Source organism: Mustelus asterias, chromosome 13 (assembly GCF_964213995.1).
Source record: "Mustelus asterias chromosome 13, sMusAst1.hap1.1, whole genome shotgun sequence".
NCBI lineage: Eukaryota > Metazoa > Chordata > Chondrichthyes > Carcharhiniformes > Triakidae > Mustelus > Mustelus asterias.
The window spans coordinates 84,583,901-84,611,317 of NC_135813.1; the positions used below are offsets into that span (position 1 = coordinate 84,583,901).

General features: G+C 47.4%; 1 protein-coding gene across 1 annotated transcript in view; it reads left to right on the plus strand.

Moving 5' to 3' along the window:
• The window catches only part of galnt9 (polypeptide N-acetylgalactosaminyltransferase 9), a 309,591-nt gene that overhangs the window by 94,790 nt on the left and 187,384 nt on the right, over positions 1-27,417 (plus strand). The window contains exon 5 of the mRNA XM_078227666.1: positions 5,400-5,597. Within this exon, the coding sequence (XP_078083792.1) occupies positions 5,400-5,597 (198 nt within the window). The remainder of the gene's footprint in view (positions 1-5,399; positions 5,598-27,417) is intronic.

Consider the following 27,417-nt stretch of genomic DNA (forward strand, 5'->3'; position numbering starts at 1 on the left):
GAGAATAGGTTTAAGTTAAGAGGGGAAAGAATTAATGGGAATCTGAGGAGTAACTTTTTTACACAGAGGGTGGTGAATGTGTGGAATTCACTACCACAGAATGTAGTTGAGACCAAAAGGTTGTCTGATTTAAAGAAGAAATTAGATATAGCTCTTGGGGCTAAAGGGATCAAGGGATATGGGAGGAAGGGGGGATCAGGATTTGAATTTGATGATCAGCCATGATCAAAATGAATGGCAGAGCAGGCTTGAAGGGCTGAATGGCCTACTCCTGCTTCCACTTTCTATGTTTCTATGTCTCCTCAATCTCTCCTCATTGGACAGTCCCACTCAGGGATTAATCTGGTGAACCTTCGCTGCACGCCCTCTATGGCAAATATATCCTTCATTAGATAAGGAGACCAAAACTGTGCACAATACTCCAGGTGTAATCACACCAATGCTCTTTATAGTTGCAGCAAGACTTTCTTACTCCTGTGCTCACATCCCCTTACGATGAAGGCCAACAGACCATTTGCCTTTCCAATCACTGTCTCTGCATGTTGGCTTTCAGGGACTTATGAACAAGAACATCTGCGATCCCTTTGGACCTGAACTCTGCTAACTCATTCAGTTCAGTTTAAGTTTATTTATCAGTGCCACAAATCGCCTTCCATTAACACTGCAATGAAGTTACTGTGAAAATCCCCAAGTCGCTACACTCCGGCGCCTGCTCGGATACACTGGGGGAGAATTTAACATGGCCAATGCACCTAACCAGCACATCTTTGGAGTGTGGGAGGAAACCGGAGCACCCGGAGGAAACCCATGGAGACACAGCGAGAACGTGCAAATTCCACACAGACCCTGACCCAAGCCGGGAATCGAACCCGGGTCCCTGGCGCTGTGAGGCAGCAGTGCAAATGACACTAAGATGGGTGGAAGAGCAAAGTGTGCAGAGGACGCTGAAAGTCTGCAAAGGGATATAGATAGTCTAAGTGAGTGGGTGAGGGTCTGGCAGATGGAGTACAATGTTGGTAAATGTGAGGTCATCCATTTTGGGAGGAATAACAGCAAAATGGACTATTATTTAAATGGTAAAAAATTGCAGCATGCTGCTGTGCAGAGGGACCTGGGTGTCCTTGTGCAGGAATCTCGAGGAGTTGGTTTGCAGGTGCAGCAGATAATTAAGAAGGCAAATGGAACTTTGTCCTTCATTGCTAGAGGGATGGAGTTTAAAAACAGCGAGGTTATGTTGCAGCTCTATAAGGTGCTGGTGAGGCCACACCTGGAGTACTGTGTACAGTTTTGGTCTCCTTACTTGAGAAAGGATATACTGGCACTGGAGGGGATGTAGAGGAGATTCACTAGGTTGATTCCGGAGTTGAGAGGGTTGGCTTATGAGGAGAGACTGAGTAAACTGGGGCTATACTTATTGGAATTCAGAAGAATGAGGAGAGATCTTATAGAAACATATAAGATTACAAAGGGAATAGATAAGATAGAAGCAGGGAAGTTGTTTCCACTGGTGGGTGAAACTCGAACTAGGGGGCATGGCCTCAAAATAAGGGGAAGCAGATTTAGGACTGAATTGAGGAGGAACTTCTTCACACAAAGGGTTGTGAATCTGTGGAATTCCCTGCCCAGTGAAGCAGTTGAGGCTACCTCATTGAATGTTTTTAAGGCAAGGATAGATAAATTTTTGAACAGTAAGGGAATTAAGGGCTGTGGTGAGTGGGCGGGTAAGTGGAGCTGAGTCCACGAAAAGATCAGCCATGATCTTATTGAATGGTGGAGCAGGCTCGAGGGGCCAGATGGTCTACTCCTGCTCCTCGTTCTTACGTTCTTATGCTAACCACTGTGCCACTGTGCTGTGTATCAAAGTATTCTTTAGTTCTTTTGTGCCACATCTTACCATGGAGCTTCATCGGCCCCAGTCCCCATTGTGCTGGCTTCTGATAGGTCAAACGATATGACTCGTTTCCATGGAAACAACCTCTGCCAGCTCCAGATCTGCTCGTTAAAACCCGCTCCAAGTGTTGAATGTGCTGCCTGCTCCTCCGGGATCCAATATGCTGGCCACATTTTCCAATCGTCAGTGGCTTTTTGCATTTACTCTCGACATTACAGTTCGAAAACCGAGGTTCTGATTTGAATTCTTTTACCCGGTGGGGAGAAGCTGAATTTTAGGAGGGGCGTTAGGCCCCCGACACTGGGGGCGAAAGGTGGGAGCTGAGCCTGTACTTGTTGCAGCGAGACCCATTTGGTCATTTAATCCCAAACGGCTTCCACCCACATGCTCGCTGTCCACAGCGGGCATGTTCCGGAAACTGTCGACCCAGTCACAGGGCTGAAGACAGAGTCCAGGGTGTGTGGGGGGGGGGTGGGTGGAGAGGGGCACCCCCTCTTGGGAAATAATTGAGGACAAGGGGGCAGCTTTCCCTACCGATAGCCCTCTCTTTATTATAGAAACCCTGCTGCCCACATGCCCCCATCCCTTCCCAGATTGGGGGGCGAGGGGAGGAGGGGGTGAGGGGGCAGTGTCGTATGCAAAATGCCGACAGCACCATTATTTTGCCCCTGATTGGATGATTAATGAGAGAAATTGTTTGTCCGCCTCCGTGCAGTGGGCAGTCACTCCACTTTCCACCTTCAGTCAAATGTTCAACTGCAAGACCATGCCTGGGGAGCTAACCCAACACGTCTCTCTAAAACCTAACCACCCAGCCCTCATCTCCTCGCCCACCTTCTGGGGTAACATTAATACTGGCCCTGCTGTCTGCTGTGGGTCAGTGGGTAGCACTCCTCACTCAGAGTCAGTAGATTCTGGGTCCCGGGCCCACCCCACCGACCTGAACACAAAAGCCCAGTGCAAGACCGAGAGAGGGAGCCCTGCACTGTCAGAGGTACCTCCCTTAAGTTGAGACGTTGAACCCAGACTTCATCCGCATCCCGTGTGGATTTAAATGGTCCCATTGGCATTCCCACTTCGAAGTGGGGCAGGGGTGTTGTCCCCGAACAAAAACAGAAAATGCTGGAAAATCTCAGCAGGCCTGACAGCATCTGTGGGGAGAGAATAGAGCCAATGTTTCCAGTCTGGATGACCCTTTGTCAGAGCTGCTCTGCCGAAGGGTCATTGTGATGACTTCAGCCAGGCTAATGAGGTTGTCTTGCTAGAGTGTGAATTACCTGATGAGTCCTTGCCGACCTCCTCGTGAACCTGCTCCTGGGCCTGGCGAGAAGCGCCATCAATAGGTCCAGGCAGCGGGCGATCGACGGGGCCGTCCATCCTGACTGTCTGCCCCTCTACCGCGGCTACATTCGCGGCCAGGTGTCCCTGGAGAGGGAGCATGGGGTGTCCACGGGCGCGGTTGATGCCTTCCGCGACCGCTGGGCGCCGCAGGGGCTGGGGTGTATTATCGACCCTGATAATCACCTTTTGGTTTGATGTTTTAAGTTTCCTTTCGACTTTGATTTTGGTTCGGGCTGTTCCCCCCTTCCTTTTGGGGAGCTGCCCCTTTTACTTTGTCCCTAAGTTAGTTTGAGTTAGTTTATTACGTTGGTACCTAAAAAAAGAGTTACCTGATGAATCCTAATTGATGGTTAAATCAGGGAGCCTCATGCTCCCTATTTAAAGCAGGTGTGTCAGACTCTCAGCCTGCATTCAGCAGGGAGCAACTGGAGAGCTGGCTGTGTCCAGATGTATGGTGTAAATAAAGTAACTTGGTGATGGGACTTTCACCTCCGTGGAGTTATTACAGTCATCTAGACTTGAGACGTTGGCTCTATTCTCTGCCCACAGATGCTGTCAGACCTGCTGAGATTTTCCAGCATTTTCTGTTTTTGTTTCAGATTTCAGCATCCGCAGTATTTTGCTTTTGTTCTCCCCAAGTCTTGGTCAGTATTTATCCCACAACCAACAGCGCCGGAACAGATTATCTGCTCATTATCACATTGCTATCCCAGAAAACTGGCTGGTCCATATAGGACAAAGGCACAACTGAGGTCCACCACATGTTCTGTGTTTGATTACGCGTGTCTGTTTATAATTGATGCTCCCAGTGCTTGATTGGTTCAGTCTGGGTGTGAACTGAGAGAAAAGTGAGCAAAACTGTAGGAAGAACTGGAAGTTGAAGCAGGGAGCAGACATTTTAACACAATGTAAATAAAACCTGTTACACACATAGAAACTGGTGTCATCTCTGCGTAGATCTAAAAGATAAAATATACAATATATCTTACAATACGAGAAGGCCAATTCTTCAGAAGTATTCTGTTAATGGTAAAATGTTTTCAGAGATTCTGAAGTGGTAGAAGTTGCTATAAGACTTCTAGTCTTTCTATATTTAATCTGTCGATTAGACAGTTCCTCTTTCTTTGAGCTACTTTATTTTCCCCCTTTTATCCTCCCTCCTGCACTACGTGGGCTGTTGGATTTTATGGGGAGGCATGGTGGCACAGTGGTTAGCACTGCTGCCTCACAATGCCAGGGACCCGGGTTCAATTCCAGCATTGACTGTCTGTGTGGAGTTTATACGTTCTCCCCCTGTCTGCGTGGGTTTCCTCCGGGTGCTCCAGTTTCCTCCCATAGTCCAAAGGTGTGTAGGTTAGGTGGATTGGCCATGCTAAATTGCAACTTGGTGTACAAAGATGTACAGGTTACGTGGATTGGCCATGCTAAATTGTCCTTTAGTGTCCAAAGATGTGCAGGTTACGTGGATTGGCCATGCTAAATTGTCCCTTAGTGTCCAAAGATGTGTAGGTTAGATGGATTGGCCATGCTAAATTGTCCCTTAGTGTCCAAAGATGTGCAGGTTACGTGGATTGGCCATGCTAAATTGTCCCTTAGCGTCCAAAGATGTGTAGGTTAGATGGATTGGCCATGCTAAATTGTCCCTAAGTGTCCAAAGATGTGCAGGTTAGGTGGATTGGCCATGCTAAATTGTCCCTTAGTGTCCAAAGATGTGTAGGTTAGATGGATTGGCCATGCTAAATTGTCCCTTAGTGTCCAAAGATGTGCAGGTTACGTGGATTGGCCATGCTAAATTGTCCCTTAGTGTCCAAAGATGTGTAGGTTAGATGGATTGGCCATGCTAAATTGTCCCTAAGTGTCCAAAGATGTGCAGGTTAGGTGGATTGGCCATGCTAAATTGTCCCTTAGTATCCACAGATGTGTAGGTGAGGAGGAATGGCGGGATAAATACATGGGGTTACAGGAATAGGGTCTGGGTGGGATTGCTGACGGTGGAGGCTCGCTGGGTCGAATGGCCTCCTTCGGCACTGCAGGGATTCTATGATCTTAAGCCAGTATTAATACTCTAACTGCAGGTCTTAAACCCTCATTTCTCAGGAGACTAAGGAAGTTTGGCATGTGATTAGCAGTGACCTATCTGACCTGTGCCCTTCCACTTTGTCTGCAGGGTCCAACCTGCCCTGAGTAGGATCAAGGAAGATCGCACTCGCATCATATTACCAGCCATCGACAACATCAAGTACAACACGTTTGAGGTGCAGCAGTATGCCAACGCTGCCCATGGCTACAACTGGGGATTGTGGTGTATGTACATCATCCCACCGCAGGAATGGCTCGACAAGGGAGACGAGGCGGCACCAATCAGGTGAGGAACTCTTCCTCTTGCCCAGGCCCAGCAATACGATTGGTGGGATGAGGAACCTCAGTGGAGGAGTTTGGAGAGGCGGGGCTTGTTCTCCTTCGAGTTGAGACGGTTCGATGGAGATTCAATCAAGATGTTCAAAATTCCAAGCAGTACTGACGGAGTAAATGAAGAGAAACCACTTCCAGTGGCGGGAGATTGACGAGAATTGGAAAAAGGGAATTGGATAAATACTTTGTAAAGGAAAGTTAGATTCAGAAAGAAGGTTCCCGATGGTGGGGGAGTCCAGAGCTCGGGGGCAGAGTTTGAGGATACTTTTAGAACTGAGGTGAGGAGAAATTTCTTCACCCAGAGGGTGGTGAATGTGTGGAATTCACTCCCACAAATGTAGTTAAAGCCAAAACATTTTGTGATTTCAAGAAGAAATTAGATGTAGCTCTTGGGGCTAAAGGAATCAAGAGATATGGAGGAAGGGGGGGATCAGGATATTGAATTCGATGGTCAGCCATGATCAAAATGAATGGTGGAACAGGCTCGAAGGGCCGAATGGCCTCCTCCTGCTTCTAGCTTCTATGTTTCTATTTTTTGGGGGATATGGGGAAAGAGCAGGGAGGGAGGTTTGGCTAATTGAATAGCTCTTACAAAATGCTGGTACAGGCATGATGGGCAGAAGGGCGTCTCTCTTCGCTATGTCACGTTATGACTGTGGAATTGGTGACTTTTCCCTTTGCACCCACGTAAAGTTCCAATGACAATCTGAGGACCCACAACAGACTGAGGATCCTTGCTCCCAATCAAGATCTCGGTCTCCACATTTACACAAGTCTTACTTGAACCAAGTGAATCTACTTTGAACTTTTGGTACATTCATTTCACGCATACGCTGATGACACTGAACTCGATCTCTCCACCACCATTTTTGCCCCCTCCACTGTTGCTAAGCTATCAGACTGCTTATCTGACACCCAATATTGGAGGAACAGAAATTACACCCAATTAGAGTGGATAGGGAGCAACTGTTCCCCTTAGTCGAAGGGTCAGGTACGAGGGGACACAAGTTGAAAGTGAAGGGTGGGAGGTTTTGGATGAACTTGAGGAAAACCTTTTTTACCCAGAGGGTGGTGACGGTCTGGAATGCGCTGCCTGGGAGGGTGGTGGAGGCGGGATCCTCACATCCTTTAAAAAGTATCTGGGTGTGCACTTGGCACGCCATAACATTCAAGGCAATGGGCCAAGTGCTGGCAAGTGGGATTAGATGGGCAGGTCAGGGCATTTCATGCGTCAGTGCAGATTCAATGGGCTGAAGGGCCTCTTCTGCACTGTGGTATTCTGTGATCCTGTAAATATTGGGAAAGCATTGTTTTCCATTCCACTCTAAGCTCCGCTGTCCAGCTACCGGCTCCACCCTTCACCCTGGCAAGAGTCTGAGACCAAACCCGGGCTGTTCGCAACCTGGGTGTCACACCTGATCTTGAAATGAGTTTCTGACCTCATAATGGTGCCATCAGCAAGGTCATCCATTTCCACCTCTGAAACATTGCCTGCCTTTGCCTCTGTCTCAGCTCAGCTGCTGCTGAAACTCTCCCCCATGCCTTAATTTCCTCTCGAATTGATTATTCCAACACTCTCCTGGCTGCTCTCCCATATTCTATCCTTTGTAAGCTTGAGATCATCATACCCTCTGCTGCCTGTGTCCTAACGCACAGCGAGCCCTGTTCACCCATGCCCCATGCGCTTGCTGGCCAACATTGGCTCCAGATCATGGAATATCTTGACTTTAAAAGTACCATCCTGCTTTTCAAATCCCTAAACGTGCCCCTCCCTATCTTTATCATCTGCTCTGGCTCCACAACTCTCTGCGATCTCTGCACTCCTCTAATTGTGACCTCGTGAGCATCCCAATTTTAACCGTTCCATCATTGGTCGGTGATGCGCGATATAACTCACGAGGCTGGAGATGCTCGAGGAAATAAAGGCTTTTATTGACTACTACAATAGAGCTACTATATATAATACACGATCCCAGACTAAAGGGTCCCAGACAGAGCAGTGACCTTTATACCTCTCCCAGGAGGCGGAGCCCGACTGGGGATGTACCATAATAACTATAATACAGGTAGAACAGCCCAACCCTAACCCCAACAGTAACATGTAGAACAGCCCAACCCTAACCCCAACAGTAACATGTAGAACAGCCCAACCCTAACCCCAACAGCAACATATATACAGACTCATAGTACTGGCCAGACCCTGACTCAGTACTACCTGGTGGGAACCAACGATGGTTCACCACAGTCGGGCCTGTAGCTGGCCCTAACACACGTCCTACACCTCTCCACCCCCCCTACCTTACATTCCTCCTCTAAGACATTCCTTTGTTACCTGTCTCTTTGACCAAGCCTTAGAGTCATAGAGGTATACAGCACAGAAACAGGCGCTTCAGCCCAACACGCCTGCACCAGTCAAAGACAAACCACCTAATTATCCTGATCCTGTTTCCTAGCACTTGACCATAGCCTTGTATGCCTTGATTTGATTTGATTTGATTTGATTTATTATTGTCACATGTATTAACATACAGTGAAAGTACTGTTCCTTGCACGCTATATAGACAAAACACACCGTTCATTGAGAAGGAAACGAAGGAATGCAAAATGTAGTGTTACAGTTATACTTGGGGTGTAGAGAAAGATCAACTTAATGCAAAGTGGGTCCACTCAAAAGTCTGACAGCAGCAGGGAAGAAGCTGTTCTTGAGTCGGTTGGAACGTGACCTCAGACTTTTGCATCTTTTTCCCGACGAAAAAAGGTGGAAGAGAGAATGTCCGGGGTGCGTGGGGTCCTTAATTATGCTGGCTGCTTTGCCGAGGCAGCGGGAAGTGTAGACAGAGTCAATGGATGGGAGGCTGGTTTGCGTGATGGATTGGGCTAGATTCACAACCTTTTGTAATTCCTTGCGGTCTTGGCATCACAAGTGCACATCTAAATATTTCTTAAATGTTATGAGGGTCTCTGCCTCCAGCACCCTTTCAGGCAGTGAGTTCCAGACTCCCACCAGCCTCTGAAAAGCTTTTCCTCACATCGCCTCTAAACCTCCTGCTCCTTTATCTTAAATCTATGCCCCTTTATTGATCCCTCCACAAGGGGACAGTTTCCTTCTGTCTATCATATCTTAACCTCTCATAATTTAATATATTTGTGATCTGATATCTCCTTATGTGGCTCGGGGTCAGAGTTTGTTCGAAAAGGCACCTGTGAAGCATTTAATTCTGTTAATGGAAAAAAAAATTAATTTGTTGTTAATGCGACAGTTAAAGTTTCAATAGAAACATAGAAGATAGGAGCAGGAGGAGGCCATTTGGCCCTTCGAGCCTACTCCGCCATTCATCACCATCATGGCTGATCGTCCAACTCAATAGCCTAATCCTGCTTTCTCCCCATAACCTTTGATCCCATTCGCCCCAACTGCTATATCCAGCCACCTCTTGAATACATTCAATGTTTTGACATCAACTACTTCCTGTGGTAATGAATTCCACAGGCTCCCCACTCTTTGGGTGAAGAAATGTCTCCTCATCTCCGTCCTAAATGGTCCACCCCGAATCCTCAGACTGTGACCCCTGTTTCTGGACTCCCCCACCATCGGGAACATCCTCCCTGCATCTACCCTGTCTAGTCCTGTTAGAATTTTATATGTCTCTATGAGATCCCCCTTCATTCTACTGAACTCCAGCGAAAATAACCCTAACCTAGTCAATCTCTCCTCATACATCAGTCCCGCCATCCCTGGAATCAGCCTGGTAAACCTGGTAGACATGATGTGGAGATTGCCGGCGTTGGACACAGTCACCACTAGCAAGCCAACCTCATTAGCCTGGCTGAAGTTATCACACCTATATAAGAGCGGCACGGTGGCACAGTGGTTAGCACTGCTGCCTCACAGCGCCAGGGACCCGGGTTCAATTCTAGCCTCGGGCGACTGTGTGGAGTTTGCACATTCTACCCCAGTCGGCACACTCCGGTGCCTGTACGGGTACACAGAGGGAGAATTTAGCATGGCCAATGCACCCGAACCAGCACGTCTTTCAGACCGTGGGAGGAAACCGGAGCACCCGGAGGAAACCCACGCAGACACGAGGAGAATGTGCAAGCTCCCAAGCCGGGAATCGAATCCGGGTCCCTGGCGCTGTGAGGCAGCAGTGCTAACCACTGTGCCACCATACCGTGGATTGTGGGCTCCAAAAACTGCTACCTTTTTACAGTTTCCATCAAATTATGTCCATATATCACCAAACCAGAAACTGCATAAGCCTCTGCCCAACATTGTACCCATTAGCATTTTCAACATGCTGGGCACTATTAAAAGATATATGGGGGTAATTCTCCGATCACTCACGCTGGCGGGACTCTCTGGTCCCGCTGGCAATGCACCCCCTCCCATGGGTTTCCCAGTGGAATGGGGTGACATCAATGGGAAATCCCATTGGCAGCGGCGGGGACCAGAGAATCCTGCTGCCAGCGAACAGCCGGCCAACTCCCACCGCCGGGAACCCTGCGGCTGGGAGGCCGGAGAATTCCCCCTATGTTTTCACTTGTTAAACTTTCAACAACAATCCTCCCTGGTTCATGCAGAGCGCACAGCTGGTTCACCATTTTGTGAGGGGAAGCAATGGCATCGTGGTATTGTCGCTGGACTAGTAATCCAGAGAATAGGATAACGCTCTGGGGACCCAGGTTCGAATCCCATCACGGCAGATGGTGAAATTTGAATTCAATAAAAATCTGGAATTAAAAGTCTAAAGTTGACCATGAAACCATTGCCGATTGTCATAAAAACCCACCTGGTTCACTGATGTCCTTTAGGAAAGGAAATCTGCCGTCCTTGCCCTGTCTGGCCTACATGTGACTCCAGGGCCACAGCAATGTGGTTGACTCTCAACTGCCCTCTGAAATGGCCGAGTGAGACACTTAGTTCAAGGGGCAATTAGGGATAGGTAACAAACGCTGCCCCAGCCAGCCATGCCCATGTCTCATGGCAGAATTTTTTTAAAATGTGCACTTAGCGAAGAGATCAGCCTCTATTCTAAACTAAACTCAGGAAACCTCTCTGCCTCTCTCTCCTCCTTTATTACGCTCCTTAAAGTCTATCTCATAGAATCATAGAATCCCTACAGTGCAGAAGGAGGCCATTCAGCCCATCGAGTCTGCACCTACTGCAATCCCACCCAGGCCCTATTCCCCTAATCCCATGCATTTACCTTGCAAGTCCCCCTGACACGAAGGGGCAATTTAGCATGGCCAATCCACCTAACCTGCCCATCTTTGGACTGTGGGAGGAAACCGGAGCACCCAGAGGAAACCCACGCAGCCACGGGGAGAACGTGCAGACTTCGCACAGACAGTGACCCAAGCCGGGAATCGAACCCAGGTCCCTGGCGCTGTGAGGCAGCAGTGCTAACCACTGTGCCATCAAGCCGCTGCTCTCTTTGATATGGCTTTGGGTCACCTCTCCTAATATTTCTGTTTGTAAATTGGTGTCGAGCTTTGTTGGATAATGATGCTGTACCTCGAGGTGCCGCACTCCTTTAAAGGTGTTACACATGTGGAAATTGTCACAGCTGTTGGAACTCATGTATAAAACCAAGATTAGAATTCACGGTCGGAATTTTCCAGCCATTCACGCCCACTGCCGCTGCCAGCGAAGATGGAGAATTTGGCACTCAGCCGAATCTCCGTTCACTGCAGCGGGACTGGAGAATCCCACTGGCATGAATGGCTAGAAAATTCCAGCCCATATTTCTGTCGTGGTATCAACTTGAGGCAGTGACACTGGAGGTGTGGTGACCAAATCAAATTATGCTATGGTTCTCATTGAAAATGAAGGCAAAGTGTTGCAAATTCATCACCAAGGTTCCAGTGTAAGAGGACATTTGTCTTTAGGGACATCAGAACAAGACTAGAACACATAGCCCATTCACATCTCTCCCACCATTAAATCGTAGAATCATAGAAACCCTACACTGCAGAAAGAGGCCATTTGGCCCATTGAGTCTGCACCGACCATAATCCCTGGCCCTACTCCCATATCCCTACATATTTACCTGCTAATCCCTCTAACCTATGCATCTCAGGACTCTAAGGGGCAATTTTTAGCATAGACACTCAACCTAACCCGCACATCTTTGGACTGTGGGAGGAAACCGGAGCACCCGGAGGAAACCCACGCAGACACGAGGAGAATGTGCAAACTCCACACAGACAGTGACCCAAGCCGGGAATCGAACACGGGTCCCTGGAGCTGTGAAGCAGCAGTGCTAACCACTGTGCTACCGTGCCGCCCATGAAATCATGCCTAATCTGTAACCTCACTCCACAGCTGAAATCTTCTGTCCTCGTTCGCGGCTGGGATTCCCCAGTGCCGCAGAGAGTGAACAGAGTTTTGGTTGGAATGCCAAATTTTCCATTCTCACTCGCAACGGGCTCCGCCATGGATGAGACAGGAATCCCACCCCTCAAATCCACCTTTGTCCCATATTGCTTAACCCCCCCTTGGATAAATCCAAAGATGTGCGGGTTAGGTGGATTGGCCATGCTAAATTTACCCTAGTGTCAGGGGGTTAGCAGGGTAAATAGGTGGGGTTACGGGAATAGGACCTGGGTGGGATAGTGGTCAGTGCAGACTCACTGGGCCGAATGGCCTCCTTCTGCACTGTAGGGATTCTATTCTATGATAACAAGAATCTATCAAACTGGGATCCAAAAATCAACAATTGATCTAGTTTCAATTGCTGTTTGAGGAGAGAGACTGCCTAACCAACAGAAATAGTTTCTCTCTCTCTATCCATCTGTTCCTCTGTAATATCATGAAAACTTCAACCAGTTCACCTCTTAGCCTTCTAATTTCCAAGCTGTGAAAGTCTATGTTGTGTAATCTCTCATAATTTAATCCTTGGAGTCCAGATTATTATTCTGGTAAACCTATGCTACACTCCGTCCAGTATATCACAGAATCCCTACAGTACAGAAAGAGTCAATTCGGGCCAGCGAGTCTGCACCGACTCTCTGACAGAGCATTTTACCCAGCCCAACACTGTAATCCCACATATTTATCCCTCTAATCCCACCCAACCTACACCTCTTTGGACAATAAGGGACAATTTAGCATGGTTAATCCACCTAACCTGCACATCTTGGGACACTAAGGGACGATTTGCCATGGCAAATCCATCTAACCTGCACAGAGAGTCATAGAATCATAGAATCCCTACAGTACAGAAGGAGGCCATTCGGCCCATCGAGTCTGCACCAACAACAATCCCATCCAGATCCAATCTCCGTAACTCCACATATTTACCCCGCTAATCCCTCTAACCCACACATCCCGGGATACTAAGGGGCAACTTAACATGGCCAATCAATCTAACCCGCACATCTTTGGACAGTGGGGGGAAACCGGAGCACCCAGAGGAAACCCAAGCAGACACGGGGAGAATGTGCAAACTCCACACAAACAGTGACCCAAACCAGAAATCGAACCAGGGTCCCTGGCGCTGTGAGGCAGCAGTGCTAACCACCGTGCCACCCACATCTTTGGACTGTGGGAGGAAACCGGAGCACCCGGAGGAAACCCACGCAGACATGGGGAGAACGTGCAAACTCCACACTGACAGAATCGAACCCGGGTCCCTGGCAGTGCGAGGCAGCAGCGCTAACCACCGTGCCACCGTGCCACGCTTCCGAAGAAAGGATACTTTCTCAGGCCACTTATGAATAGACCTCGAGCAGGTTCGACTTTATAATTGGCCTCCCCACCACTCACTGATGATCAGAAACAATTAAAGAAAGGTGTAAAATCCAGCAGAGTAAAATGTGAAATGAAAAGAGATTAAATGGAAAAACTCAGGAACAATAATCATTCGGAGAAAATGGTAAGTATCAATTGGCTCAGGGGCAAGAGATGCAATTAAGGAGCAAGCTGACAGATGCTGGCTTCCCAGAATCTGGATTAAACGCATGCCAGGATAAGCACGGTGCGAGATAACCCCTGATAAATGTTTATTTCATTCGCCTTGGCAACAGCAGCCTCCATCCAGGACCTTGACGGCTCGGGTTTCCATGGCGACTAAGTGTTCTGGTTCTTGGTCCAGATAATTAGTGGCAGTTAGTGCCAGGAGTGTAAGAAAAAGGCAGCTGGTTTGAGCAGGGCCATTGAATAAGAGTCGGGAACTTAGCTCTGAGGGAACTCTCAAGAAAGAAGCAGAACAAAGTGCCCTTTCCTCGTTGAAGAACGTGGATGATTAACAAGCGGAGGAGAAGCCAGTTCCAGCTCTCGTTACAGACGCAGATGGCACTGATTTTTTGGCAGACTTCTACCCACTCGAGGTTGCAAATCTGCTGAACATGAATGTAGAACTGAAACAACAGTTAAAAAGGGACTCCAGAATTATTAGTCCAGAGGATGTTAGTGGCTGACAAATGGCCCATTTATTTGTGCGCAATATGGAGGTGTTGTTGAGGAAGTGTGTCGATAGTTCAATTCTTGTGTGGGCTTTTGAAAGCTCTCAAGTCTTGCTCATTCAGCGTGAAGGTTATTCCCGTAAAAACGTGACATTTAATTGATTTCTGGGATGTGGAACTGAGAGGTTCAGGGGTGCAGGTATATAGTTCCTTGAAAGTGGCGTCACAGGTTGTGATGATTTTAATCAGGCAATGAGGTGGGCCTGCTTGAATATGAACTCCCTGATTAAGGGCCAAATTGATGGTCCAAACAGGGAGTCCCATGCTCTGTCCTTAAACAGGAGTGGCAGTTCCTCTGGCACCCCGGATGTAGACTGCACACTGAGAGCAGTCTGTATATTTGATTTGATTTGATTTAATTTGATTTATTATTGTCACATGTATTAACATACAGTGAAAAGTATTGTTTCTTGCGCGCTATACAGACAAAGCATACTGTTCATAGAGAAGGAAAGGAGAGAGTGCAGAATGTAGTGTTACAGTCATAGCTAGGGTGTAGAGAAAGATCAACTTAATGCGAGATAGGTCCATTCAAAAGTCTGACAGCAGCAGGGAAGAAGCTGATCTTGAGTCGGTTGGTACGTGACCTCAGACTTCTGTATCTTTTTCCCGACAGAAGAAGGTGGAAGAGAGAATGTCCGGGGTGCGTGGGGTCCTTGATTGTGCTGGCTGCTTTGCCGAGGCAGCGGGAAGTGTAGACAGAATCAATGTATAGAGTTGTTGGATCTTGTAAATAAAGGAATTTTGGTGAAGGGACTTCGGCCTCTGAGGACTTATTACACAGATAGACAGGGTGGTGAAGAAGGTGTTTGGCACACTTGCCTTCATCAGTCAGAGCATTGAGTACAGGAGTTGGGACATCATGTTACAATTGTACAAGACATTGGTAAAGTCACATTTGGAGTACTGCATACAATTCTAGTCACCCTGCTATAGGAAGGATGTTATTAAACTGGAAAGGGGGCAAAAACGATTTACAAGGATGTTACTGGGACCGGAAGGTTTGAATTATAAGGAGAGGTTGGATAGGTTGTGACTTTTTTTCCCTGGAGTGTAGGAGGATGAGGGGGTGGCCTGATAGAGGTTTATAAAATCATGAGGGACATAGATAAGGTGAATAGCCAGGGTCTTTTCCCCAGGGTAGAGGGAATCCAAAACTAGAGAGTATAGGTTTAAATTGAGAGGGGAAAGATTTAAAAGGGACCTGAAGGGCAACTTTTTCACACAGAGAGTGCTGCATGTATGGAATGCACTGCCAGAGGAGTGGGTCGAGGCGGGTACAATTAGAACATTTAGAAGACATTTGGATAGTTACATGGATGGGAAAGGTTTCAAGGGATATGGGCCAAATGCAGGCAAATTCAACTAGTTCAGTTTAGACAGCGTTAATGATGATCTAGCAAGGTGCTGTGTGAGGGGAATGTCACAGTGTGATCCTCTGGGATTGGGGGTGAGGCTTATTGTTGGACAGGGAAAGGTCTCTTCCCACTCCACCTTCCTGGGAAATGCCTTGACAATCAAAACAGGAGCTGGATTTTTAGTAGGCATCCCACAAGTCTCCCGTCCAGAGTAACCACTGATTCAATGAGATCAACTTTCATTCTTCTAATCTCCAGAGAAAACAGGCCCATTCTAAAGTAGCTTACCCAGTCTGTTCCAGATGTGATTCCAGACCCACAGCAATACAGTTAACTCCCAACTGCCTTCTGAAATGGCCTGACAAGTCACACCGTTATCTGGAAAGACATTAGAGTTGGGATTGTTCCCATCTCCCATGAATTAAAATGAACATCCTGATCCAGTTGTGAACCTGGTTCGGGACATTGGAATAATTCAGGGTGGGATTCCCCTTTGGTCAGCTGGGTTAGTAGATCTAACTCAAAGGTTTTATTGCTACAGCTGTCTCAAAGGGATCCGGGGCGGAATTCAAGGAAGCTCCAAGCTGGGGTTGGGTGGTATTATGTCGATCAGCCTCCATTTGGTCAGCACGGTGGCACAGTGGTTTGCACTGCTGCCTCACAACGCCAGGGTCCAAAGTTTGATTCCCAGCTTGTGTCACTGTCTGTGTGGAGTTTGCACGATCTCCCCATGTCTGCGTGGGTTTCCTCCGGGTGCTCTGGTTTCCTCCCACAGTCCAAAGATGTGTGGGTTAGGTCAATTGGCCATGCTAACTTGCTCCTTAATGTCAGGGGTCTAGCAGGGTGAATATGTGGGGCTATGGGATAGGGCCTGGGTGGGATTGTGTCAGTTGAGGCTCGATGGGCCAAATGGCCTCCTTCTGCACTGTACAGATTCTGTGATTCTACAATTCTATGATTTGGAATTCAATTGAGGCTTCAGTTCCTGAAACAAGCATTGCTTTCCTCAACACTAGCCTCTCTCACCCTCAGTGAGAGCAAATGGAATGTTTCAGAAATAGTGCCGTGTATAAATACTGCTGTAGCTGGTGATTTTGGATAGCATCTCGCAACGCAACTTCTCCACAATTGTTGTTGGATATTGTCAGGTGCCCAGATCACCAACAACCTGTCCTGGTCCCCTCATGCTGACACTATACTGAAGAAAGCCCACCAACGCCTCTACTTTCTCAGAAGACTAAGGAAATTTGGCATGTCAGTTATGACTCTCACCAACTTTTACAGATGTACCATAGAAAGCATTCTTTCTGGTTGTATCACAGCTTGGTATGGCTCCTGCTCTGCCCAAGACTGCAAGAAACTACAAAAGGTTGTGAATGTAGCCCAATCCATCACGCAAACCAGCTTCCCATCCATTGAAACTCTCTACGCTTCCCGCTGCCTCGGCAAAGCAAGCAGCATAATTAAGGACCCCACGCACCTCGGACATTCTCTCTTCCACTTCCTCCCGTCGGGAAAAAGGTACAAAAGTCTGAGGTCACGTACCAACCGACTCAAGAACAGCTTCTTCCCTGCTGTTGTTAGACTTTTGAATGGACTTACCTTGCATTAAGTTGATCTTTCTCTACACCCTAGCTATGACTGTAACACTACATTCTGCACTCTCTCCTTCCCTTCTCTATGAACGGTATGCTTTGTCTGTATCGCGCGCAAGAAACAATACTTTTCACTGTATCCCAATACATGTGACAACAATAAATCAAATCAAAAGAAATCAAAAGGATCATAGCTTTAGAAGCTCCTTCTGGTGAGAACTCTGTATAAAAAGTAGCGGAATTTGATCAGATTCAATGCAAGATTTGCTAAGAAATCTTAACTGGGGCTTGAGATGTTGGGAGAGGACATTTAAGAAGACGATGAAGGCACATCAATAGAGTTTGAAAGGACAGCGATGATGTACTCACTGAGTTGGTCGATGAATGTGACATGAATAGAGGTTGAGGGGACAGTCAGTGCGTGGCCGGCTGAATTTGAAAGGTTACTGAAGGTGTCATCAGTCGAGATTGTAAGGGTGGTGACGATAACATCAGTGGAGTTTGAAAGGGTGGTGACAATGCCATGAATAGAGACTGAAATAGACAAAGGGTGCGTGTCCGGCTAAATTTGAAAGGATGTTGAAGGTGTCAGTCACAGAGCTGGGCAGGCTGATCTTCGGCAGTGAGTATTCTGCAGAGGTCTCATCAAAGAGAACAATGTATTGATTTTAAATTGAGCTGCGATGCAGATGGTTCCACTGTCTGTTGCTTCAGGGCGTTCTGGGGGCTGTGATACACAGACCAGATAATTATACTTCGAGCAACACCGTTGAATGAAGGCCAGAGTTTAGACTCCATGAAAACTCATTGTTCTCCATACATTGGTATGAATACATTGAGTAAATGATTCTCTTCCAGCCAGAATTCATTGGTTTGAACCACACCTTCGGGAAGATATATTAGCCTTGGAGGATTTGTCAGAATATTTCAAAGGGGGTAGAGGGCAGGGAAGTCTTGCTAAAACTTTACAAGGCACTAGTTAGACCACACCAGGAATACTGTGAACAGGTTTGGTCTTCTTATCTAAGGAATGATATACTGGCATTGGAGGCAGTCCAGAGAAGGTTGATCCCGGGTATGGAGGGGTTTTCTTATGAGGGGAGGTTGAGTAGGTCGGGCCTGTGCTCATTGGAGTTTAGAAGAATGAGAGGCGACCTTATTGAGACATATCGGATTCTCAGGGGGTTTGACAGGGTAGATGCTGCGAGGTCGTTGCCCTGTGTGGGAGAGAGTCGAGGACCAGAGGGCATAATCTCAGAGTAAGGGGGGGCACCCATTGAAGACAGTGATGAGGAGGAATTTCTTCTCTCAGAGGGGAGTGAATCTGTGGAATTATTTACCACAGAGGGCTACAGAGGCTGGAGTGTTAAGTATGTACAAGGCTGAGATAGACAGATTTTTAATCAGTAAGAGAATCGAGGGTTATGGGGATAAGGCGGGAAAGGTTGAGGATTATCATATCTGATCAGTCCTGATCTCATTGAATGGTGCAGCAGACTCGATGGGCCAAATGGTCTACTTCTGCTCCTACGTCTTATGGTCTCATGATACCTGGGGCAGAATTTTACTCTGATAGGGGGGCAGAAACAGAGGTGGATGGTGGGTAATGCTGTGCCAGTGGCAGCTGTGTCAGTTTGATGATGCCATTGTGACGGCCAGTGCTTTTGACCAGGAGCAGGGGGCGGGGGCGGGGGGGGCGGGGGGGGGGGGGGGGGGGGGGGGGGGTGGGTGGGCGGGGTGAGAGAACCTGACAATGTGCCCAATTCCAGTCAATGTTCAGTTATGCTTCGATGAAGTCGAATTCACCTGGTCAGGTCGGTGCTGCAGGAGACGGCGCCTATCCAGGCAGATTGTACCTGAAATCTTTACCCCTACATTGAGGAAGAACTCAGCCCTGCGAGGACAGCTTGTTATGCTGTGCCAGGAGCTGTATACTCCCCAGCCCACACCCTCATTCCAAAGTGGGACTGTGTCTAGTCTCCCCCCCCCCCCCCCCCGCCCCACCCTCATTCCAGAGTGAGACGGTGTCTAGTCTCCCCTGTTAGGTTCCTTACGACTGAGCTGTGTCCTCAACAACTCACTCCACTGACGGGTGTCAGGGGACACAGATATTTATTACAATCTTACTCGCTCCACACTCCAAACTACAACTGCCCTCCCAGGGAAGTTCCTGGGCAGATCACCCCACACCTAGGGTCACCTGACCCCGTTCCTTTAAAGGGGCCACACCCCAACATACATAACATTCCCCACTCCCTTTCCAGAGTGGGACTGTGTCTACACATCCCCCCCCAACCCCATTCCAAAGGGGGGGTTGGGACCTGGAAATGGTTCCAAAAGGAAGTTTCTGCTCCTGGATGAAATGACAAGCAGTGATTTACATAAACCCCCGGGTTTAGTGATGTCCGGCGTGTGGACGGGCAGATGTTGATTTAATCCAAAGTTTCAAGATTTTGAGAGGAACAGTTTGCGTAGATTGCGAGAATCTCTGTTGGTTCCGGGGGCTTTCAGGACCGAACGTAGGAAACATTTTAACACAGAGAGGGTGAGAGAGGTCGAAACTCTTTCCTGCAAACAGCAAATAATGTGAGGCCAATTGAAACCTGAGAACCTATGAACAATGGGATGTATGTAGAGTTAGCTCACAGAGCAGCTGTGATCTCATTGGATGAAAGGACAGGGTCAAGAGGCTAAATGGTTCCTCCTGATCCTGTATTCGTAAATTAGAATCATGGAATCCCTACCGTGCAGAAGGAGGCCATTCGGCCCATTGAGTCTATGCCCACTCTCGGACAGAGTATCTTACTCAGACACTCTCCCCGCCCTATCCCAGTAACCCCACACATTTATCATCACTAATCCATCTAACCCACACATCTTGGGACACTAGGGTCAATTTAGCACGGCCAAACCACCTAACCCGCACATCTTTGGGCTGTGGGAGAAAACCGGAGCACCCGGAGGAAACCCGCGCACAGACAGAGAGAGCGTGCAAATGTTCAAACCCCACACAGACAGTGACCCAAGCCGGGAATCGAACCCGGGTCCCTGGTGCTGTGAGGCAGCAGTGCTAACCACTGGGCCACTGTGTCACCCATATTAATTCCACAATGTAGTAAATAACGATCTTACGATACACATCCACCTTCGAACGGAGCTTCCAGAAGGCACAGAGATTGAAATCAGTGCATGGAAATTGCTGTGTACACATTAGTCCTGTACCCGAGGGAAGTGTGGCCAATTGAAGTATTCTATCATTTCAGGAAGTTAGTGATGCATTCCTGAACTGATATGTTCCCCTGAATGTCGAATGCCTTTTTATTTTGTAGCTGTTTTCGCCAGCAGTCTGACGAAGCAGCTTACCGACCTGCTGGCCAGCTCCAAACAGCAATAAATAAAAAAGCAAACTACCGCGGATGCTGGAATCTGAAACCAAAAGAGAAAATGCTGGAAAATCTCAGCAGGTCTGGCAGCATCTGTAAGGAGAGAAAAGAGCTGACGTTTCAAGTCCAGATGACTCGACAAAGCTTTGACAAAGGGTCATCTGGACTCGAAACATCAGCTCTTTTCTCTCCTCACAGACGCTGCCAGACCTGCTGAGATTTTCCAGCGTTTTCTCTTTTGGTTCCAAGCAGCAATGTTCCCCTCAGCCATCACATTTTGTCAGCATCAGGGAAATTGCAACGAGTTCCTCAGAAATTAATTTCCCAATTCTGTTTACTGTTTTTGGTAATATTTAACCGCTAGACGCTGACACTAACAGGATCGAGATGCAGGGCACGCTGGAAATGTGAAATCAGAGAAGATGGGGGTGGCGCGGTAGCACAGTGGTTAGCATTGCTGCCTCACAGCGCCAGGGACCCGGGTTCAATTCCCAGCCTTGGGTCACTGTCCGTGCGGAGTCTGCACGTTGTCCCCGTGTCTGCGTGGGTTTCCTCCGGGTGCTCCGGTTTCCTCCCACAGTCTGAAAGACGTGCTGGTTAGGTGCATTGGCCGTGCTAGATTCTCCTTCAGTGTACCCGAACAGGTGCCAGAGTGTGTCGACTAGGGGATTTTCACAAAAACTTCATTACAGCGTTAATGTAAGCCTACTCGTGACACTAATAAATAAACTTTTCTTTTATGCTTGCACTACTGAGCAGGACTGAGGAGGGAGAAAGAGATGCCGGAATTCTCCAAACTCGCCTGCGGCTGGGATTTTCCAGTCCCGCTGCAGTGAATGGAGTTTTGGCTGAGCGCCTAATTCTCCGTTCTCATTGGCAGCAGTGCGGGAATGGACGGGATTGGAGAATCCTGCCCAGAGTTAACAGTTAAAGGTCTGTGGTCTTTCAACAGAACTGGGAAAATAGGATCTGGAACAATTGGATGGGTTAAAAATGATTACGATGGGGTGACACGGTGGCACAGTGGTTAGCACTGCTGCCTCACAGCACCAGGGACCTGGGTTCGATTCCCGGCTTCGGTCACTGTCGGCATGGAGTCTGCACATTCTCCCCGTGTCTGCGTGGGTTTCCTCCGGGTGCTCCGGTTTCCTCCCACAGTCCAAAGATGTGCGGTTGATAGACCATGTTGAATTGACCCTGAGTGTCCTGAGATGTGGAAGTTAGAGGGAATAGCGGGGTAAATGTGTGGGGTTGTGGGGATCCAGCCTGGGTGGGATTGTGATCAGTACAGACTTGATGGGCCAAATGGCCTCCTTCTGCACTGTAGGGTTCTACAAATATCAAGGGAGAGGGAAGCAGGGAGAATCTGACAAAGTGGGAAAGTCTCCTGTGCCGTGGGAATGCGGTGAAGCACGGGGGACCCCACCCAGGGGTGTTCACCAGCCCACTGACCATGTATCCGTAGGGGAAGAGTAAATCCTCAGCACAACGCACACTTAACTCACCCCAAATGGGATTTTATTGCTCAGCCTGTGTGGATCATTGGCCTTGCTCATAAATCTCCATGTAGCTCACACACTCTTGATGAAGTTTCCTTTTTTAGCTTCTCAGCTTCTCTTGATGTTGGACAAACTGCAGCTATCGATGGTTTTTGTGTGTGCTTCCGGGGTGTGTGGGGTCCTTAATTATGCTGCGTAGGGCAGATGCTTTGGATTGGTATCGGTCCAATCAGAGATCTTCATGGGTTGCCTGTGTTACTCAGAGGTTTGGTTGCATAGGTGAGAATTCCATGGAATTTCTTTCAGCCCCATTACAGATAGAACAGAGCAGAGTTCTGCTCCTGAATTTCACACATCCGCTACTCACAGTGTTCCCAAGTCGCAAAATAGATCTGATATCTTCCGTGAACATGCTCTGGTCTTCATCTTCAGCCTGGTCAAGTCCTCGATGAATGTCAGAGCTAGGATTTGATTTGATTTATTATTGTCACATGTATTAGTATACAGTGAAAAGTATTGTTTCTTGCGCGCTATATAGACAAAGCATACCGTTCATAGAGAAGGAAAGGAGAGAGTGCAGAATGTACTGTTACAGTCATAGCTAGGGTGTAGAGAAAGATCAACTTAATGCAAGGTAAGTCCATTCAAAAGTTTGACAGCAGCAGGGAAGAAGTTGTTCTTGAGTCGGTTGGTACGTGACCTCAGACTTTTGTATCTTTTTCCCGAAGGCAGAAGGTGAAAGAGAGAATGTCCGGGGTGTGTGGGGTCCTTAATTATGCTGGCTGCTTTGCCGAGGCAGCGGGAAGTGTAGACAGAGTCAATAGATGGGAGGCTGGTTTGCGTGATGGATTGGGCTACATTCAAGAAACCTTTTGTAGTTTCTTGCGATCTTGGGCAGAGCAGGAGACATACCAAGCTGTGATAACCACTTGCCCCTCCCAACAACTCAGCAGAAATTGCCACCTTTGCTGCCAGCCCTGATGCTAACCTGGATCTGTTTCTTACATTATAACAGATTTAAAGTTAAAGATTAAAGTTTATTTATTTGTGTCACAAGTAGACTTACGTTAACACTGCAAAGAAGTTACTGTGAAAATCCCCTGATTCCCCAGTGCAATAGTTATAGGGGATTCAATTGTACGGCGAACAGATAGGTGTTTCTGTGGCTGCAAACGAGACTCCAGGATGGTATGTTGCGTTCCTGGTGCTGAGGTCAAGGATGTCTCAGAGCGGGTACAGGACATTCTGGAGGGGGAGGGTGAACAGCCAGTGGTCGTGGCACACATCGGTACAAATAACATAGGTAAAAAAAGGGATGAGGTCCTTAAAGCAGAATACAGGGAGTTAGGAAGAAAGTTAAGAAATTGGACCTCAAAGGTAGTGATTTCAGGATTACTACTGATGCCACGTGCTAGTCAGAGTAGAAATAAGAGGATATATTGGATAAATACGTGGCTGAAGAGATGGTGTCAGGTGGAGGGTTTCGGATTCCTGGGACATTGAGACTGGTTCTGGGGGAGTTGGGACCTGTACAAATTGGACAGATTACACCTGGGCAGGACTGGGACTGACGTCCTGGGGGTTGAGGGTTTAAACTAATATACCGGGGGATGGGAACCTATGTAAGGAGTCAGAGAAGGAGAGAGCAAGGACAAAAACAAAAGGTAGAAAAGGGAATAAAAAAAGCGATAGGCAGAGGAACCAAGGACAAAGTTCAAACAGAGCTATAGAGAAAAATATTGGGAGTGAGACAAACAATGTTAAAAAGAGAAGCTTAAAGACTCTGCGTTAATGCGCGGAGCATTTGCAATAAAGTGGATTAACTAATCCCGCAGATAGATATAAACGGGCACGATAGAATTGGGATTACGAAGACCAGGGATGGGAATTGAATGTCCCAGGGTATTCAATATTTAGGGAGGACAGGCGTAAAGGAAAAGGTGATGGAGTGTCATTGTTGGTTAAAGAGGAAATTTACACAATAGTGACAAAGGATATTAGCTCTGACAACGTGGAGTCTGTATGGGTAGAATTGAGAAATACCAAGGGGCAAAAAACATTAGTGGGTGTCATATATAGACCCCCAAACTGCAGTGCTGACATTGGGAATGGTATTAAACATGAAATTAGAGATGCATGTGATAAGGGAATATCGGTGCTTGTGAGTGATTTTAATCTGCACATAGATTGGGCAAGTCAAATTAGCCACAATGCCGCAGAGGAGGAATTCCTGGAGTGTTTACGGGATGATTTTCTTGACCAATATGTGGAGGAACCAACTAGAGAGCAGGTCATGTTAGACTGGGTACTGTGTAATGAGAAGGGAATCATTGCCAATCTAGCTGTACGAGACCCCTTGGGGATGAGCGATCATAACATGATAGAATTTTTTTAGCAAGATGGAGAGTGAAGTAGTTGATTCGGAGACTAGGGGTGCTGAATCTTAATAAAGGAAACTATGAGGATATGAGGCGTGGGTTGGCCTTGATAGATTGGAGAGAGTTACTTAAAGGGATGACAGTGCATAGGCAATGGCAAACATTCAAAGAACACATGGGGGAACTGCAGCAACCGTTTATTCCTGTCTGGCATAAAAGCAAAATGGGTAAAAGGGCCAATCCATGGCTTACAAAGGGAAATAGAGATAGTATCCGATCTAAGGAAGAGGCATATAGGTTGACCAAGAAAAATAATAGGTCTGAGGATTGGGAGCAGTTTAGAATTCAGCAAAGAAGGGCCAAGGGATTGATTAAGAAGGGGAAAATACAGTACGAAAGTAAGCTTGCAGGGAACATAAAGACTGACACTAAGGGTTTCTATAGATACATGAAGAGAAAGAGGTTGGTGAAGACAAATGTAGGTCCCCTACAGACAGAATCGGGGGAATGTATAATAGAGGACAAAGAAATGGCCGAGCAACTGAATACATACTTTCTTCACAAAAAAGGACACAAATCAGATGCCAGAAATATTGGAGAATGCAAGATTTAGTGAGAGGGAAGAACTGAGGCAGATGAATATTAGAAGAGAAATGGTACTGAGAAAGTTGATGGCATTGAAGGCGGATAAATCCCCAGGGCCTGATAATCTACATCCCAGAGTACTTAAGGAAGTGGCTCTAGAAATAGTGGATGCACTGGTGGCCATCTTCCAGGATTCTATAGACTCTGGAACAGTCCCTGCAGATTGGAGGGTAGTGAATGTCACTCCAATATTCAAAAAGGCAGGTAGAGAGAAAAAAGGGAATTATAGACCAGTAAGCCTAACATCGGTAGTTGGGAAAATTCTCAAATCCATTATCAGGGACTTTATAGCAAAGCATTTAGAAAGCAGTGGCAGGATCAGACAGAGTCAGCATGGATTTATGAAGGGGAAATCATGCTTGACAAATCTGTTGGAATTCTTTGAAGATGTAACTAGTAGAGTTGACAAGGGGGAACCAGTCGATGTGGTATATTTGGACTTTCAGAAAAGTCCCGCATAGGGGATTATCATGCAAGATTAAAGCGCATGGGATTGGGGGAAGTGTGTTGAGATGGATAGAAAACTGGTTGGCAGAAAGGAAACAAAGAGTAGGAATTAATGGGTGCTTTTCAAATTGGCAGGCAGTAACTAGTGGGGTGCCACAGGGATCGGTGCTGGGACCCTAGCTATTCACAATATAGATTAATGATTTGGATGAGGGAACAAAATGTAACATCTCAAAGTTTGCAGATGATACCAAGTTGAGTGGGAGGGTGAACTGTGACGACGATGCAGAGATTCTTCCGAATGATCTGGACGGGTTGGGTGAGTGGACAAATCAATGGCAGATGCAGTATAATTTGGATAAATGTGAGGTTATTCATTTTGGAAGCAAGAAGGCAGATTACTACCTGAATGGTTGCAAATTGGGAGAGGGGAGTGTGCAGCGGGACCTGGGTGTCCTTGTGCACCAGTCGCTGAAGGTCAGCATGCAGGTGCAGCAGGCGGTAAAGAAGGCAAATGGTATGTTGGCCTTCATTGCGAGAGGTTTCGAGTACAGGAGCAGGGATGTGTTGTTGCAATTATACAGGGCCTTGGTGAGGCCACACCTAGAGTATTGTGTGCAGTTTTGGTCTCCTTTTCTCAGGAAGAATGTTCTTGTTCTCGAGGGAGTGCAGCGAAGGTTTACCAGACTGATTCCGGGGATGGCGGGACTGATGTTTGAGGAGAGATTGACTAGGTTAGGATTGTTTTCACTGGAGTTCAGATGAATGAGGGGGGATCTAATGGAGATTTATAAAATTCTGACAGGTCTAGACAGGGTAGATGCAGGGAGGATGTTCCCGATGGTGGGGGAGTCCAGAACCAGGGGTCACAGTCTGAGGATTCAGTGTAGACCATTTAGAATGGAGATGAGGAGACATTTCTTCACCCAAAGAGTGGTGAGCCTGTGGAATTCATTACCGCAGGAAGGAGTTGATGCCAAAACGTTGAATGTATTTAAGAGGTGGCTGGATAAAGCACTTGGGGCGAATGGGGTCAAAGGTTGTGGGGAGAAAGCAGGATGAGGCTATTGTGTTGGATGATCAGCCATGATCGTAATGAATGGTGGAGCCGGCTCGAAGGGCCAAATGGCCTCCTCCGGCTCCTGTCTTCTCTGTTTCTATGTTTCTATGATTCCGCACTTCAGAAGTGCATCATTGCCTGTAAAGCACCTTGACACGGCATGGAGGTTATGAAAGGTGCTACTCAAATGTAATCTGTCGTTTTGTTAAGAGGAGTGTGGAGCGTCAGTCATGGAAGAGTTGGTATCTTTCAAAGAGCGATGACTGTGGTCCCAAGTCCCCCTCCAAGCCTTGAGCACAAAAATCAGGTTTGACGGTACTGCAGTACTGCAGGGGTGCTGCACAGTTGGAGATGCCATCTTTTGGATGAGGCATTAAATAGAGACCCCCCTCAGCCCTTTCAGATGAAGATAAAAGATCCATAGACACAAGGAAGCTTTCCCGGGGCTACAGCCCGAGATTTATCCCTCGATCAGCATGCGTAAAACAGTTTAAACAAAAACATTGCTGCTGATGGGATCTTGCTGTGCGTATATTGGCTGCTGCATCTCCTACATTACAGCAGTGACTACACTTCAGAAAAAGTAATTGATCACATGTCAGGTAATTTAAGGTGTGATAAGGTTGTGAAAGGTGCTATAGAAATGCACAAATATTCCCTGACCTGCTGAGTATTTCCAGCTTCTGGTGAACTTAGATATTCGAACCATAGAATCTCTATGGTGAAGAAAGGGGCCATTCGGCCCATTGAGTCTGCACCCACTCGCTGGAAGAGCTTTCCACCCAGGCTCACCCCTCCGCCCTGTCCCCTAACCCCATGCATTCACCATGGTTAATCCACCTAACCTACACATCTTGGGACACTGAGGGTGGAATTTTCCCAGTCATGGGAATCGTAGTGGGCGCGGGTGGACCACATAAACGTCTGTTAACCTCAGGCAGC